A 14541-nucleotide genomic window follows, 5' to 3' on the forward strand; every position below is an offset into this window, starting at 1 on the left:
TTTTTTTTGTTTTTTGTTTTTAAAGATTATTTATTTATTTATTTATTCATGATAGACACACAGAGAGAGAGACAGAGACACAGGCAGTGGGAGAAGCAGCCTCCATGCAGGGAGCCTGACGTGAGCTGGGTCTCCAGGATCACACCCTGGGCTGAAGGTGGTGCTAAACCGCTGGGCCACTAGGGCTGCCCTGAGAAAGTATCTGTTTATCAAAATTGAAAGTATACATGTTCTTTGAATCCAGAATCTAATTTCTGGGAGTTTATGTGGCAGATAGAAGTAACAGTATATAAGATATAATATGCAAGTTAACAGTATATAAAGATATATACATTCTTGGTTTTTTAATGACATTATTTGTAGGAGCCAAAAATAGAAAATGTCTTGCATGTGCATTAAAAGGAGGGGATGAATAAATTATGTCTCTAGTATGGAGTATTTGACACCTATTAAGAGTAAGTTAGCTCAATATGTTTTGATTGAAAAGGATGGCCATGGTATGTTACATTTGTTAGAAAGGAAGTTAGAGTATAAAATGCATGTAATGAGTCAATTTTTATTTCTGTAGGTATTTAATCCATTCATGTATATATTTATATTTTTATTTGTGAAAGAGAAAGCATGGAAATATACACATTGAACTGATAAATTATTTTGAGAACTGAAGGAATTATTTAGAAGATATTTAAGGAAAAATTACTTTTACTTTTTATTGAATTATACAAACAACAGGAGCTTATAAAATTTAATAGTTGAACTATAAAATAGATTAAAAAGAATATATATACATATGTATTATTTTTGATATTAAAAACTCTAGACATGGAAGTAGAGCTTCAGCAATTATTAACTCATGCCATTTACCCAATTCCTGCTACTGTTAATGGCACTAAGTTATTTCACACTGTTGTGTAGCTGTCACCACTATCGATGTCTAGAACTTTTTCATTAGGCCAAACTGAAAATCCATACCCATTAAATAATAACTCTCCATTCCCCTTAGTCCCTGGTAACTACTATTCTACTTTCTGTCTCTATGAATTTGATTAGTCTAGGTACCTCATTTAAGTGGAGTCGTACAATAGTTATCCTTTTGTGTCTCATTAAGTTCACTTGCAGTAATGTGTTCAAGATTCATCATTGTTGTAGTGTATATCAGAATTTCATTCCTTTTTAAGGGCAAATAATATTTCAGTGTATGTTTATAGCATACTTTGTTTATTCGGTTGTCTATTGATGGGCATTTGGGTTGTTTCCACCTTTTGATTATTGTGAATAATCCTGCTGTGCAAATTGGTATACAAATGTCTTTTTAGTTATCTGCTTTCAGTTCTCCTGGATATATACTGGAAGTAGAATTATTATATCATATAGTAATCCTGTGTTTAAATTTTTGAGGGATTGTCATACCATTTTCCACATTGGCTGTGCCATTTAACATTCCCACCAGAATGCTGTTGGGTTTCAACTTGTACATCTTCACTGATATTTTCTTTTGTGTTTTTTAAAATTTTATTTTGGTTTGTTTTTTGTTAATAGCCACACTAATGGATGTGAAGTAATACTATTGTGGTTTTGATTTGTATTTTCCTGGTGACTAGTGATGTTGAACATCTTTTAATGAGTCTATTGGCCATTAGTGTATTGTCTTTGGAGAAATGTGTAGTGAAGTCCTTTGCCCAGTTTTAAATTGAGTTTTGTTTTTTAATTGTTGTCTTTTACATACATGAATATTAATCCACTGTCATATTTATGATATACAGATATCTCCTGTGGTTTATTTGACAGTACCCTTTGATGTACAGAGATTTTAATTTTGATGGTCAGTTTGTTTTATTTTCTTTTGTTACTATCTTGATTCAAGGAAAGGTTCAAGAAATCCTTGCCAAATCCAACATCATTAAGCTTTTCCCTTGTATTTTCTTTTCAGAATTTTATAGTTTTACTTTCGATCTAGTTTGAGTTAATTTTTGTTAGGATGTAAGGGATGGATCCAGTTTCATTCTTCTACATGTGCATATTCAGTTTCCTCAGCATCATTTATTGCAAAGACTGTCCTTTCCCATTGGATGGTTTTGGCACCCTTGTCAAAAATCATTTTAGCATTTATATAAGAGTTTATTTCTGGAGTACTCTATTTTACTGCTTTATATGTATGTCTTTATACTACTACCACACTGTTTGGGTTCCTGTATATATATATATATTTTAGGAAGTTTTGAAATCAGCAAATGAGTCCTCCAACTTTCTTTAAGATTATTTTAGCCATTTGGGGGCCTTTAAGATTCTATATGACCTTTAGAATAGCTTTTTCTATTACTGCAAAGAGAAAGTTGTTGGGACTTTGGTAGGGAGTGAGTTGAATCTATAGATTGCTTTAGGTAGTATTGACATAGCAGTATTAAACTCACCACCCAACGAAAGCTGAGTGATTTTCCATTTATTTAGGTTGCTTAAAATTTCTTTCAGTGGTGTTTTGTAGTTTTCAATGTACGAGTCATTAACCTCCTTGCTTAGGTTTATTACTAAGTACTTTATTCTTTTTCATAGTGTTGTTAATAGAATTGTTTCCTTAATTTCCTGTTGGGAATATTCATTGTTAATATATAGAAATGAAATGATTTTTGTATGTTGATTTTGTATCCTGCAACTTTGCTGAATTTGTTCATTAGCTCTAACAATATTTTTGTAGCATCTTTAGGATTTTCTGCTTATAAGATTGTATCATCTGTGAACAGAAATAATTTTACTTCTTCCTTTCCAATATGGGTGTTTTGTATTTCTTTTCCTTGCCAAATTGCTTTGATTACTGTGTCGAATGGAAGAAGAGAAGGTGGATGTCTTTTGTCCAGTCTTTTGATCTTAGAGGAAAAGCCTTCAGTCTTTTACTATTGACTGTGTTAGCTGTGAGCTCTTTATATATGGCCTTTATTATAGTGAGGTAGTTTCCCTTTCTTCTGTAGTTTATAGAATTTTTTTGTTATTATGATAGGGTGCTGAATTTTGTCAGAAGCATTTTCTGCATCACTTGAGATGATCATGTGTTTCCCCCCCCCATTAGGTTAATGTGATATATTATATTGATTGATTTTTGAGTGTTGAACCATCCTTGCATTCCAGGAACAAGTCCCACTTTGTCACAGTGTATAATTATTCTAGTGTTTGCCATTGAATTTATGTTTAATACTTTGTTGAGGATATCTGCATCTGTATTCATCAGGGATATCAGATTAAAATTCTCATCTGACTTTGGTGTCCGTGTAATGCTGACCTAATAGAAAGAATTTGTAAATATTTTCTCTTCAGTTTCTTGGAAGAATTTAAGGATGATTGGTGTTAATTCTGTATGGTTCATTGATGATGTCATTTGGCCTAAGGGCTTTTCTTTTTTGAGGAGTTATTTATTTATTTATTTATTTAGGTTTTAAATTACTGATTCAGTCTTTACTGATTATAGGTCTGTTCAGATTTTCTATTTCTTTATGATTCAGTCTTAGTAGACTGTATATTTCTAGGAGTTTGTCCATTTTGTTACCTAATTTATTGGCATGCAGTTATTTATAGTACTCATTTTTGTAACATCAGGAGTAACGGCCACATTTCCTTTTCTGATTTTGGTAACTTAAGTCTTCTTTTATTTTTAATCAGTCTAGCTAAAGCTTTGTTAATTTTTTTCTTAATCTAAGAAATAACTTTTGAGTGTGTTGATTTTTCTCTATTTTTCTAATTTATTTGGTTGATTTCAGATCTTCATATTTATGTGTTTAAGTTATAAATTTCTCTCATAGGACTGATTTTTCTGTATCCTATAAATTTAGGTATTTTTTATTGTTATTTCATAGTATTTTTAAAAATTTCCTTGAGATTTCTATTTTGATCCATTAGTTGTTTAAGAGTGTTAGTTTTCATGTAATTGTTAATTTTTCCATTTTCCTTCTGTTTTGGAGTTCAAGTTTCATTCCATTGCAATGGGCAAAGATACTTTTTATGATTGCAGCATTTTTAAATTTATGAAGACTTGTTTGTTTTGTGGTCAGTGTTGGAATGTGCTTCATGTGTACTTGAAAAAAATGTGTTCTGATGTTGAACATAGTGTTAGTGTTTTGTCTGTTTTTCAGGTACATTTGTTTTTATAGTGTTATTCAAGTCATCTTGTTACCTTCTGTATAGTTCTTCTATCCATTATGAAAGTGGAGTATTGAAGTCTCTGTAATTGTAAACTGTTTCCCCTCAATTCTGTCAGTATACTTAACGACATATTTTGGAGCTTTGATGTTTGGTGTGTATGTTTATAATTCTAATGTCCACTTCATGAATTTACCCTTTTTTCAATATATAATATCCTTCTTTTTTTTTCCTTGTAACAGTTTTTGACTTAAGTCTGTTTTGTCTGATAATAGTATAGCCACCTCACCTTTTTTTGGTTACTACTTGCATGGAATACATTTTCTGTCCTTTTATGTTCAACCTGTGTGTGTATCTTCCAGGTAGCATATAGTTTGATCATGTTCTTTTTAGTAGTTCTGGCAATCTGCCTTTGGGGAGTTGAACCATCTATGTGTAATTACTGATAATGAAAAGCTTTTGTCATTTTGTTGTTTTCTATATGTTTTAAGCTTTTGTATACTCATTTCTTCCTTTACTATCTTCTTTTGTATTCAGTTGATTTTTTGCAGTGTCACATTTTGATTCCTTTTCTCATTCCCTTTTCTTGTATATTCTTTAGATATTTTCTTTGTGCTTAGAGAGATTACATATAACATCCTAAATTATAATAATCTAATTTGAATTCATACCAACCTAATGTTAATGACATACATAAACTACTCACAGGTAGCCCCCCTTTTATTATTGATGCCACAAACTATCTTTAAACATTTTGGGAAAAAAAATAAACATTTTGGACTCATTAAGATAGTTTTATAGTTATTTTTTATAGTTATTTTTTATTCATTTTCTTTAAAATCTTAACAGAAAACATAAAATGGAGGTACAAACCAAAATACACTAATACTGGTTTATATATTTGTTCATGTATTTACCTTTACTGGAGAGCTTTATATCTTCACATGGTTTTGAGTTAATGTGTAGGGTCATTTCCTTTCTACCTGAAGTGATTCCATCAGCAGTTCTGTTTTTTTTTTTTTAATATTTTATTTTATTATTTTATTTTTTTATTTGAGTAAGAGAGAGTGTGAACATGATGAGCAGGGGGAGAGGCAGAGGGAGAAGCAGAATCTCCGCTGAGCAGGGAGCCCAATGCAGGACTCAGTCTCAGGATCCTGAGATCATGACCCAAGCTGAAGGCAGATGCTTAATTGACTGAGCCACCAAGGCACCACCCAGGCACCCTACCCTGCTTTCAGCATTTCTCATAGAGCATGTGTAGTGATAATGAATTTCCTTAGTTTTTGTTTATCTGTGACTATTTTAATTTCTACTTCAGTTTCTAAGCACAGTTTTGCCAGATACAGAATTGTCATTTGATAGTTGTATCGTGACACTACATCAGGCCTCCTCAAGTTTTAAGAAATTGGCTGAAATCCTATTGAGGATTCCTTCTGTGTGTTATGTTGCTTCTCTCTTGCTGTTTTCAGAATTCTCTCTTTGTCTTCCATCAGTTTGTGTTATAACATCTGTTGCCATGGGTTTATCCTGCTAGGAATTTGTTGAGATTCTTAGATTTTAGTTTTATGTCTTTTATCAAATTGGAAAAAAATTTTTTTTTCTTCAGTAATCTCTTTGATCCTTTCTTCTTCTTCTTTTTCCAAAAGTCCCATTATAATACACACACACACACACACATTATATATATATATATATATATAATAGGTCCAGTTGCTGATGTCCTACAAATCCCTTAGGCCTTGTTTACTTTTCTTCATTCATTTTTCTTTCTTTTCCTTAGACTCAATAATTTTAAATGTCCTGCCCTCAAGTTTGCAGATCCTTTCTTCAGCCTGTTCAGTTCTGCTGTTGAACCTCTTTAGCGAATTTCTCAATTCAGTTCTTGTATTTTTCAGCTTTGGAATTTTTGTTTGGTTCCTTTTTACCATTCTTGATATTTTGATTGTATTGTATTGTTTTCCTGATTCCTAGTACTTCTTTGTCCTTTTATCCTTTAGCTCTTTGAATATATTTAACACAGGGATTTTAAAGTCTTCATCTCGGTAAATCCAATATTTGTGCTGCTTCAGAAATGGTTTCCAGGAATTTGTTTTGTTCCTTTCTGTCGACTTTGTTTTTCTGTTTCTTTGCTTGCCTTGTGATTTTTGTTCTTGTTGTTGTTGTTGTTGAAAAATGTGCATTTGGAACAACAGTCACCTTTCCCCATCTTTGCAGACTGCCAAGATATCAGGGCAGTTATCTGATGATTGGCTGAGCATGTGCCTGAGCCTATAGATCAGCCTGCAGTGAAAGTTTGGCCTGGGCCTGTGTATGAATTTCTTAGTTCTCTCTGTGTTCATGGCTACTTTTGAATGTCTTAATTCTCCAAGGGATCTCACTCTACTTCTTCTTAGGGCCTTAGGTGTCTATTGTATCTATTCTCCCCTGCTTTTCTGTGCCAGGCATCTATAACATATATTTATAGTCCCTCTTAGCTTCCACCATTAGTGTCCAGTGCTGCTTCTACTTAAAATTCCAGTTAGACAAGACAGATCAGTTCCTTCTGGCAGACCCTAGAGAGGTTAGAATGTTTTAAGTCAGCCCTATTCCGTTTGGTTTGAGGGGAAAATGTGGAACTGGGCTGCTATCTCCTTCAGTCCCAGGCCTACCATATAGAGAATAGAGCAAGAACAAATGAAAATGACCTAAACTTTGTTGTTCATGACATTTTCTTGACTAGGCATTTATTTGGTTGTTGTAAATCTTTGACTTTTCCCAGAGCTCCTATAAGGTTAATTCAGCCAGTTTCTAGTTGATTTTGATTTTTCTGTGAAAGCTTGGAACTTCGTAGTCTGTCATTTTGCTGAAGTTGACACTCAAGAGTGCTTTTTTAATTATAAAAATACAGTTAGTGAAGGAAATTTAGAGCATGCAGAAATGTAGAAAGCTAAGAAAAAAATATCTTTTTTTTTTTAAGATTTTATTTATTTATTCATGAGAGACACATAAAGAGAGAAGAGAGGAGCAGAGACACAGGCAGGCTCCATGCAGGGAACCTGATGTGGGATTCAATCCTGGGTCTCCAGGATCAGGCCCTGCGCTGAAGGCAGCGCTAAACTGTTGAGCCACCTGGGCTGCCTCCCCAAAAATTTATCTTACCTACAATTCTACTTTGTAGTAACTGCTATTAACATTTTGATGTGTTACCTTTCAAACTCTTTTCCTCCCTACATCATGCCTTTCATTTTGTCCTACTTTTTCTTGTTCTTCTACCCTGTACCACCAAAAAAACCAAAGATCTAAACATACTTTTAGTCACTACAGTGTTAATTTTTGAATATAGTGTACTTTTTTTTTTTTAATTTTTATTTATTTATGATAGTCACAGAGAGAGAGAGAGAGGCAGAGACACAGGCAGAGGGAGAAGCAGGCTCCATGCACCGGGAGCCCGACGTGGGATTCGATCCCGGGTCTCCAGGATCGTGCCCTGGGCCAAAGGCAGGCGCCAAACCGCTGCGCCACCCAGGGATCCCTTTTTTTTTTTTTTTTAATTTTTATTTATTTAGAATATAGTGTACTTTTACATTTGACATTCCAAAATATTTTTACAAGTACTCAAATTTTTCATTTATGTTTCTAAATGAAAATATTGTAGATTCTTTCTTTCTCTTTCTTTCTTTCTTTTCTCTTTTCTTTCTTCCCTGTCTTTGTCAGTCTTTGTCTGTCTTTTTGTCTTTCTTATAAAACACAAGTCAAATTTACTAGATTTGTCCATAGTCAGCAATGGTGATCTTCTTGCTGGTCTTGCCATTCCTGGAACCAGAGTGCTCCATGGTTTACACAGTATTCATGCCCTCTTTTTTCTTGCCAAAGACCACATGCTTCCCATCCAACCACTCATTGTTGGCAGTGCATTTGAAAAACTGGGAAGCGTTTGTGTTGGGTCCAGTATTTGCCATGGATGAGATGCCAGGACCCTTGTGCTTCAGGATGAAATTCTCATCATCAGATTTCTCCCCATAGATGGACTTCCTGCCAGTGCCATATGGCACGTGAAGTCATCACCCTGGCACATGAATCTTGACATAATCCTATAAAAGCAGGGACCTTTATCCTTTCTCCGTACTGCTCAGACCATGAAAGTTCTCTGCCATCTTTGGAACTTTGTCTGCAAACAGCCTGAAGGAGATGCATCCCAAAGGCTCACTGTCCACAGCAATATTGAGAACACAGTGAGATTGACCATGGCTAGTGTGGGTGGTTCTGGGGTAGCAGCATCTGCAAGACCTAGATATTTCTGATTATTCCCCAGAGACTTGGGTTTTATTCTAGTCTTTACTCCTTTATTCAGTAAGATTTAAGTAAAAAGCAAGTATGATGAACCTATAATTTATTTATTTATCTTAGAAATTTCTGGAGTTTTTACATCTAGAAAAAAGTGACATCCCCTCATTCAGAGGGGTAAAATGTGACAACCTTGTATGGATCTTAACTTTCTTGAGAGCCAATATAAAAAGAAAGAACTCAACCTAGACAGAAATAGTATTATTAATATTTGTGACATCAGTTATTTAGGCTAAAGATGCCTATTAAACTAACTGAACTGTTAACAATAACTAGATTCTTTAATTCTGCACTGTATTAATTGGTAATTACAGTATGATTTTTAATTTATTTAGCCTTGTATAATGTATATCTTTAAGCTATTTATATTTTGATAAAACTTGACTGCATATTTGATATGTTGTACTAAACTAGACATGGTAGGTCAAAGAGTATGTGACTTTAAGTGGAAATTGTGTTCTACCTTCTTGCATTACTACCTCTTACCTCAATCAGAAGAACTATAAAAAGTAATTACCTATGATTTTTTTGGAATTTGGTTTATGGAAAGATACCCTTTATACTTAAGCTAATTGATACATGGATGAGTAAATTGTGGTTCACTTTTATACTGAGATGCATTGTGATTAATTTTTCTTTTTTTATCAGCAGATTGCTACTTTTTATAGTTGCATGATTTCTTTTGGTCATTCATTAATTATTGACTATAATAAATGCTTATAACTAACTAACTTCTTTTGTGCTTTATTTCACTGAGGCAGCAATATATAATCCAACTTGAGTGTTTCTTTCATAACTAACTTTGGTCTTTAGGAATACATTACTGTTAAAAATGGAGACTATTGTATTAGATACATTACTGTTAAAGAGCACAGATCGTAGAATTACAAAGCTAAAATGATTCCTTGGAAGCATGAATCTAATTTGAAAAGAAAGAGAAAAAAGAACTTATTCTAATACAGAATCTTTACAGTATGTTCTAATGTCACTTCTTTGTTCCACCAGGAATTACTTGTATAAGGCAAGTTTGATTGTAGTATTGGTCGAATATTTGAGGTTGATAAAATGGCCGAGTTTAACGCATTTCCCTCCATCCCCTCGTTTCTTTTAGGTGAATCTGGATTGGGGAAGTCAACATTAATCAACTCATTATTCCTCACAGATTTGTATTCTCCAGAGTATCCAGGTCCATCGCATAGAATAAAAAAGACTGTACAGGTATGTATGTTGGTATTGTTAATTGATGATAAGCTGGAGTAATGTTAACACAAAAAACACATGCTATACCTTTTATTATGCTTCCCTAGAGATAGCTTTTATATTTAGCCTCAGCCAATGTAAAGTGGCAAACCTGATTGATGATTAAAAAGAGAGCGAGCACAGGTAGTTAGAGGAATTATCTCGATTAGAACCTTCTAAATTTGTCCCTAGGAACCTCCTAGAGATTATACTGTGATGTAGTAACCTAGAGTTATGCTGTTTAACATGGTAGCACTGGCTGTAGTTAGCTATTAAGTTTGAATAAGATAAAAGTAAATAAAATTTAAAATTTAGTATCTCAGTTACACCAGTTACATTTTAGGTGCTCAGTAGACATATGTGTCTAGATGTATTTCCACTGTTGCAGAATGTTCTGATGGACAACGTAGAGAAAACATGATTTGTAGAAAATCCATTGTTATTTAAATACAGGGCTCTGTATTTTCAGTGATAATATCATATGATAGATGAATGGTAATTGTAATTCGTTAAGGCTCCCAAGTTATGTATAGTCTAGTTTAGAACTTCTCAGTCTTCAGTGTGCGTTCAGATCACCTTTGGGAGCTTGTTAAATTTAGTTCAGTTTTAGTAGGTCTGAGATGGGCTGAGATTCTGCATTTCTGAAAAATCATAGATGCTGCTGCTGCTGCTGACCCATAGACCACACTGCATATGACAGAATGCTCTAGGCTCCAGGTCTGTACTTACTGTTTGGTAGCTAAATGTGCCTCTTGAGCTCTTAAAATGTGGATAGTCCAAATGGAGATGTGATGCAAGTATAAAATACATCCCATATTTTGACAATTTAATATATAGAATATAAAGGATCTTATTACTAATTTTTATATTGATTACATTTTGCAATGATAATATTTTGGTCATATTGAATTAAATAAAATACGTTAGTTTCACCTGTTAATTACTTTTTAAAGTGCCTCCTGAAAAGTTCTAAATTACTTATGTGACTTACATTTTTGTTACACAGCATTCTTCTAAACTGTTAATTGAAGAAATTGTTGGAGGATTAATGCAGTAGTAATACATAGCACATACACAGAGAAGGAGTGAACAGTTTTGGCAGGAGCAGGCTTTATTAAGGCTGGAGATAGATTTGAAAGATTGGTAGGGATTATCCTGATGCACAAGGTAGAAAGACAGTCCGAAATACTGGGCAGAAATTCATACATATCAAACTGCAGCATGTAGTTTAGTAATTATATCCCTAAGAAATAATTCTGTACAGTGAATATTTTGAATAATACAGTGAAACTTTTTTTAAAAGTTTTTCTTGGTTTTAGGAATTTTTTTTTGTTTCCTTCATAGAGCTTGAAATTTCAAATTACTTTAAAAAATGTATTCTAAAAATTTGACACTACATTGCTTATTTATCTGGTGATCACTGTTTGATATTTTAACCCTAAGCAAGAAGAGGAACTTTAAACTTCTTAATTTAGGTATTTAAATTCAAGATAAATAAACTCTGTACGTAGAAATGTTCAAGAAACCCCACAGTGTAGATTCCTAAGTTGAAGAATATTTAGTCTAAAATATATTAGATCTTAATGGTCGTGTACTTGCCAGTAGTGTTCTTGATAATTACTCCTGGTGGGGGAATTTTCAGAGTCCTCTTTGTAGTTTTGGCATATAATGTAATACCAGGCTTGCATTAGTATATCATTAGCATCTTCCATGTACTATTCCAAGCAGTTTAGATGCATTAACTTATTTAATTCTTACAGTAAGTTTATGAGGTAAGGAATGCCTGGGTAGCTCAGCAGTTGAGCGTCTGCCTTTGGCTCAGGGCCTGGTCCCGGATTCTTGGGATCGAGTCCCACATCAGGCTCCCTGCATGGAGCTTGCTTCTCCCTCTGCCTGTGTCTTTGCCTCTCTGGGTCTCTCATGAATAAATAAATAAAATCTTAAAAAAAAAAAAGTTTATGCAGTAAGTAGTAGTATTACTCCCGTTTTACGAATGTGGAAATTGAGGTACGAAGATGGCCATTTCCCTGAGATAATATAGTTAGAGTGACAGAACTAGGACACAAATCTAAGCAGTCTGCTTTCGTGTGTATTCGGTCAAGTTAGGCTGTCTCTATACTGTTGCTATTTCATAGGTTAACTAGTTCTTAATAGGTGGATTAGCTTTCCTTTACTACATCTCTTTTTTTAAAAAAAAGATTTTATTTATTTATTAATGAGAGAGAAAGAGAGAGCGTGGCAGAGACACAGGCAGAGGGAGAAGCAGGTTCCATGAGGGAGCCTGATGTGGGACTCTATCCCAGGTGTCCAGGATCAGGCCCTGGGCTGAAGGTGGCGCTAAACTGCTGAGCCACCTGGGCTGCCCTACATCTCTCTTTTTAATAATGTTTCATCCAACAACTTTTTGGTTTTCTTTTGGTTTCTTTTTACATTTTCCTTTAAAAATTTTACATTGGGGAGATATTTTCCCAATTAGACAATTTAGATGAAATGAAGACAAAGTGATTTGATCCACAAAGTCTTCTCTTCATCATGATTAAAAATATGTGAAAATAGTTAAAATAATGTAGAAAATGCCTCTGTAAGCAATAAGGCTGATTCATCTGATACTTAGCTAGTAGGGATACTTACAGGAAAGGATTTTTTTGTTGTACTTTTTAAATCGCATATGGTATACACATTATGTTTGCTGTTGCTTGTTAAGTTTGAATTTGAAGTCTTGACTCCAGCGGATAAGGACTTCTCTTTAAGTATTAGTCTTGAAGGAATGCCTAGGTGGCTCAGCAGCTGAATGTCTGCCTTCAGCCCAGGGCGTGATCCTGAGGCCCCAGGATCGAGTCCCCCATCATGCTCTGTGCATGGAGCCTGCTTCTCCCTCTGCCTGTGTCTCTCATGAGTAAATAAATAAAATCTTAAAAAAAAAAAAAAAAGTCTTGAAATTCCAGTAAACAGCTGGGTGGATGATGGAAGTCATTTTAACTCATGAAAATTTTGTATCTTACCGTGTTTTATTTTACTTTGCTTAATAAAGACAAAGGAGCAATATTCTTTCCTATTTTGCTTAATAAAGACAAAGGAGCTTTCTTGATTTATCCATTCAGTGATTTTTGCCAGTGTCTGAACACATGAAAGTATCAGCACTTGCAGTCTCATGAATGCAGTCTCATGAATTCAACACACAGAAATCTAAATTGTCATACTCTGTAGCCAAGTATTTGCTCAGATTATTATAGTTACCTCCTAATTCACCTCTCCGACCTGATCCTTGGTCACCACCCCAATATTTTTAACAAAGCAGTGAGAATCTTCTTTTACAATTTCAGAGCAAGGCCAAAGTCCTTACAATATCTAGGAAACCCTACAAGATTTGCCCTCACCCCCTCTGTAACCTATTTCCTATACTTTTCGACTTTTGGCTTATTCTGCTCTGGCTAAACCAATATTTTTGCTGTTCTCTGATCAGGCCAGTCCTACTTCAGAGCTCTCCCTCTTCTTGTTTTTCTACTTGCAGTGTTCTTCCCAGAGATCTCTCATGGCTTACTCCATTAATCATTTCTCTGCCTAAAATTTGATTTCTCAATGAGGCCTTGCCTCAGTCCCTACTCTGGCTCTAAATTTGTAAGCTCTGTGAAGGTAGGAACTTTATTCACTCCTGTAAGCTCAATTCTTAGCAATTTATGTGTTATGTATTAACATCCAGTATTGAATGATTGAACAAACAGTTTTAAAAATATATGACTTAGTGTTTAGTTGGAATATTTTCAAATTTGGTGATCTTTGAAGTTTTGTTAATATTTTTTTCTTCATCTGTGAAATTTTGTAAATTACTAGAATAAGTGAAATAATTTTAAATTTGAACATTTTTTTAGTTTTTACTTTGACAGGTTTTAAAAAAAGTTTTGATTATTTTCATTTTTTTTCTTAAACAGAATTTTAATTTTTTTTGTTTTGTTTTTTTTTTAATTTTTTTTAAATTTTTTTAAATTCATTTTTATTGGTGTTCAATTTACCAACATACAGAAAAACACCCAGTGCTCATCCCGTCAAGTGTCCACCTCAGTGCCCGTCACCCATTCCCCTCCAACACCCGCCCTCCTCCCCTTCCACCACCCCTAGTTCGTTTCCCCGAGTTAGGAGTCTTTATGTTTTAAACAGAATTTTTAAATTTAATTTTTAAGGGACGCTGGGTGGCTCAGTGGTTGGGCATCTGCCTTTGGCTCAGGGCCTGAACCCGATTCCCAGGATCAAGTCCCACATTAGGCTTCTTGCATGGGACCTGTTTTTCCTCCCTCTGCCTGTATCTCTGCCTCTCTTTCTGTGTCTCTCATGAATAAATAAAGTCTTAAAAACATGTTTTTTTAATTCTTAAGTTAATATATAGCTTTATACTAAAAGGGCACAAATTTTAGCATAGCTTGATGAATTTTTGTATATATATTCATATATCCAGGTAGTTACCCTGCAGATTAAGATACTGTAAGTACATTTTTAGCACCTTGGAAGGCTTCCTTGTGCCTCCTCTCAGTCAGTTTCACTCAATTCCAAATATAAATAGCTTTTTGACCTCTATCTCCATTGATTAATTTTACCTATTCTTGAACCTCATTTAGATATATACTCTTTTTTGTCTGATTTCTTTTACTGAAGATTAGGCCTGTGGTATTGTCCACATTGTGTAGCTGTAGTTCTTTTTCATTGTTGTATAATATTTTTTATGAATATATCATAAAATTGTATTCTATTGTAGATAAGCATTTGGGTTTTCATTTTTTTACCAGTATGAATATTTTTGTATATTCTTTTAGTGGATCTAGACACTCATTTCTGTTGTATGTCTGTGCACATACGTTG

General features: G+C 34.0%; 1 protein-coding gene across 2 annotated transcripts in view; it reads left to right on the plus strand.

Annotated features, from left to right (window-relative positions):
* Positions 1-14541, plus strand: part of SEPTIN7 (septin 7) — a 117029-nt gene that overhangs the window by 62316 nt on the left and 40172 nt on the right. For both annotated transcript variants that reach the window (XM_041727479.1, XM_041727478.1), the window contains exon 4: positions 9563-9669. In XM_041727479.1, coding sequence (XP_041583413.1) covers positions 9563-9669 — 107 coding nt within the window. The remainder of the gene's footprint in view (positions 1-9562; positions 9670-14541) is intronic.

The sequence above is a fragment of the Vulpes lagopus genome, chromosome 13 (genome assembly GCF_018345385.1).
Source record: "Vulpes lagopus strain Blue_001 chromosome 13, ASM1834538v1, whole genome shotgun sequence".
NCBI classification, from domain to species: Eukaryota; Metazoa; Chordata; class Mammalia; order Carnivora; family Canidae; genus Vulpes; species Vulpes lagopus.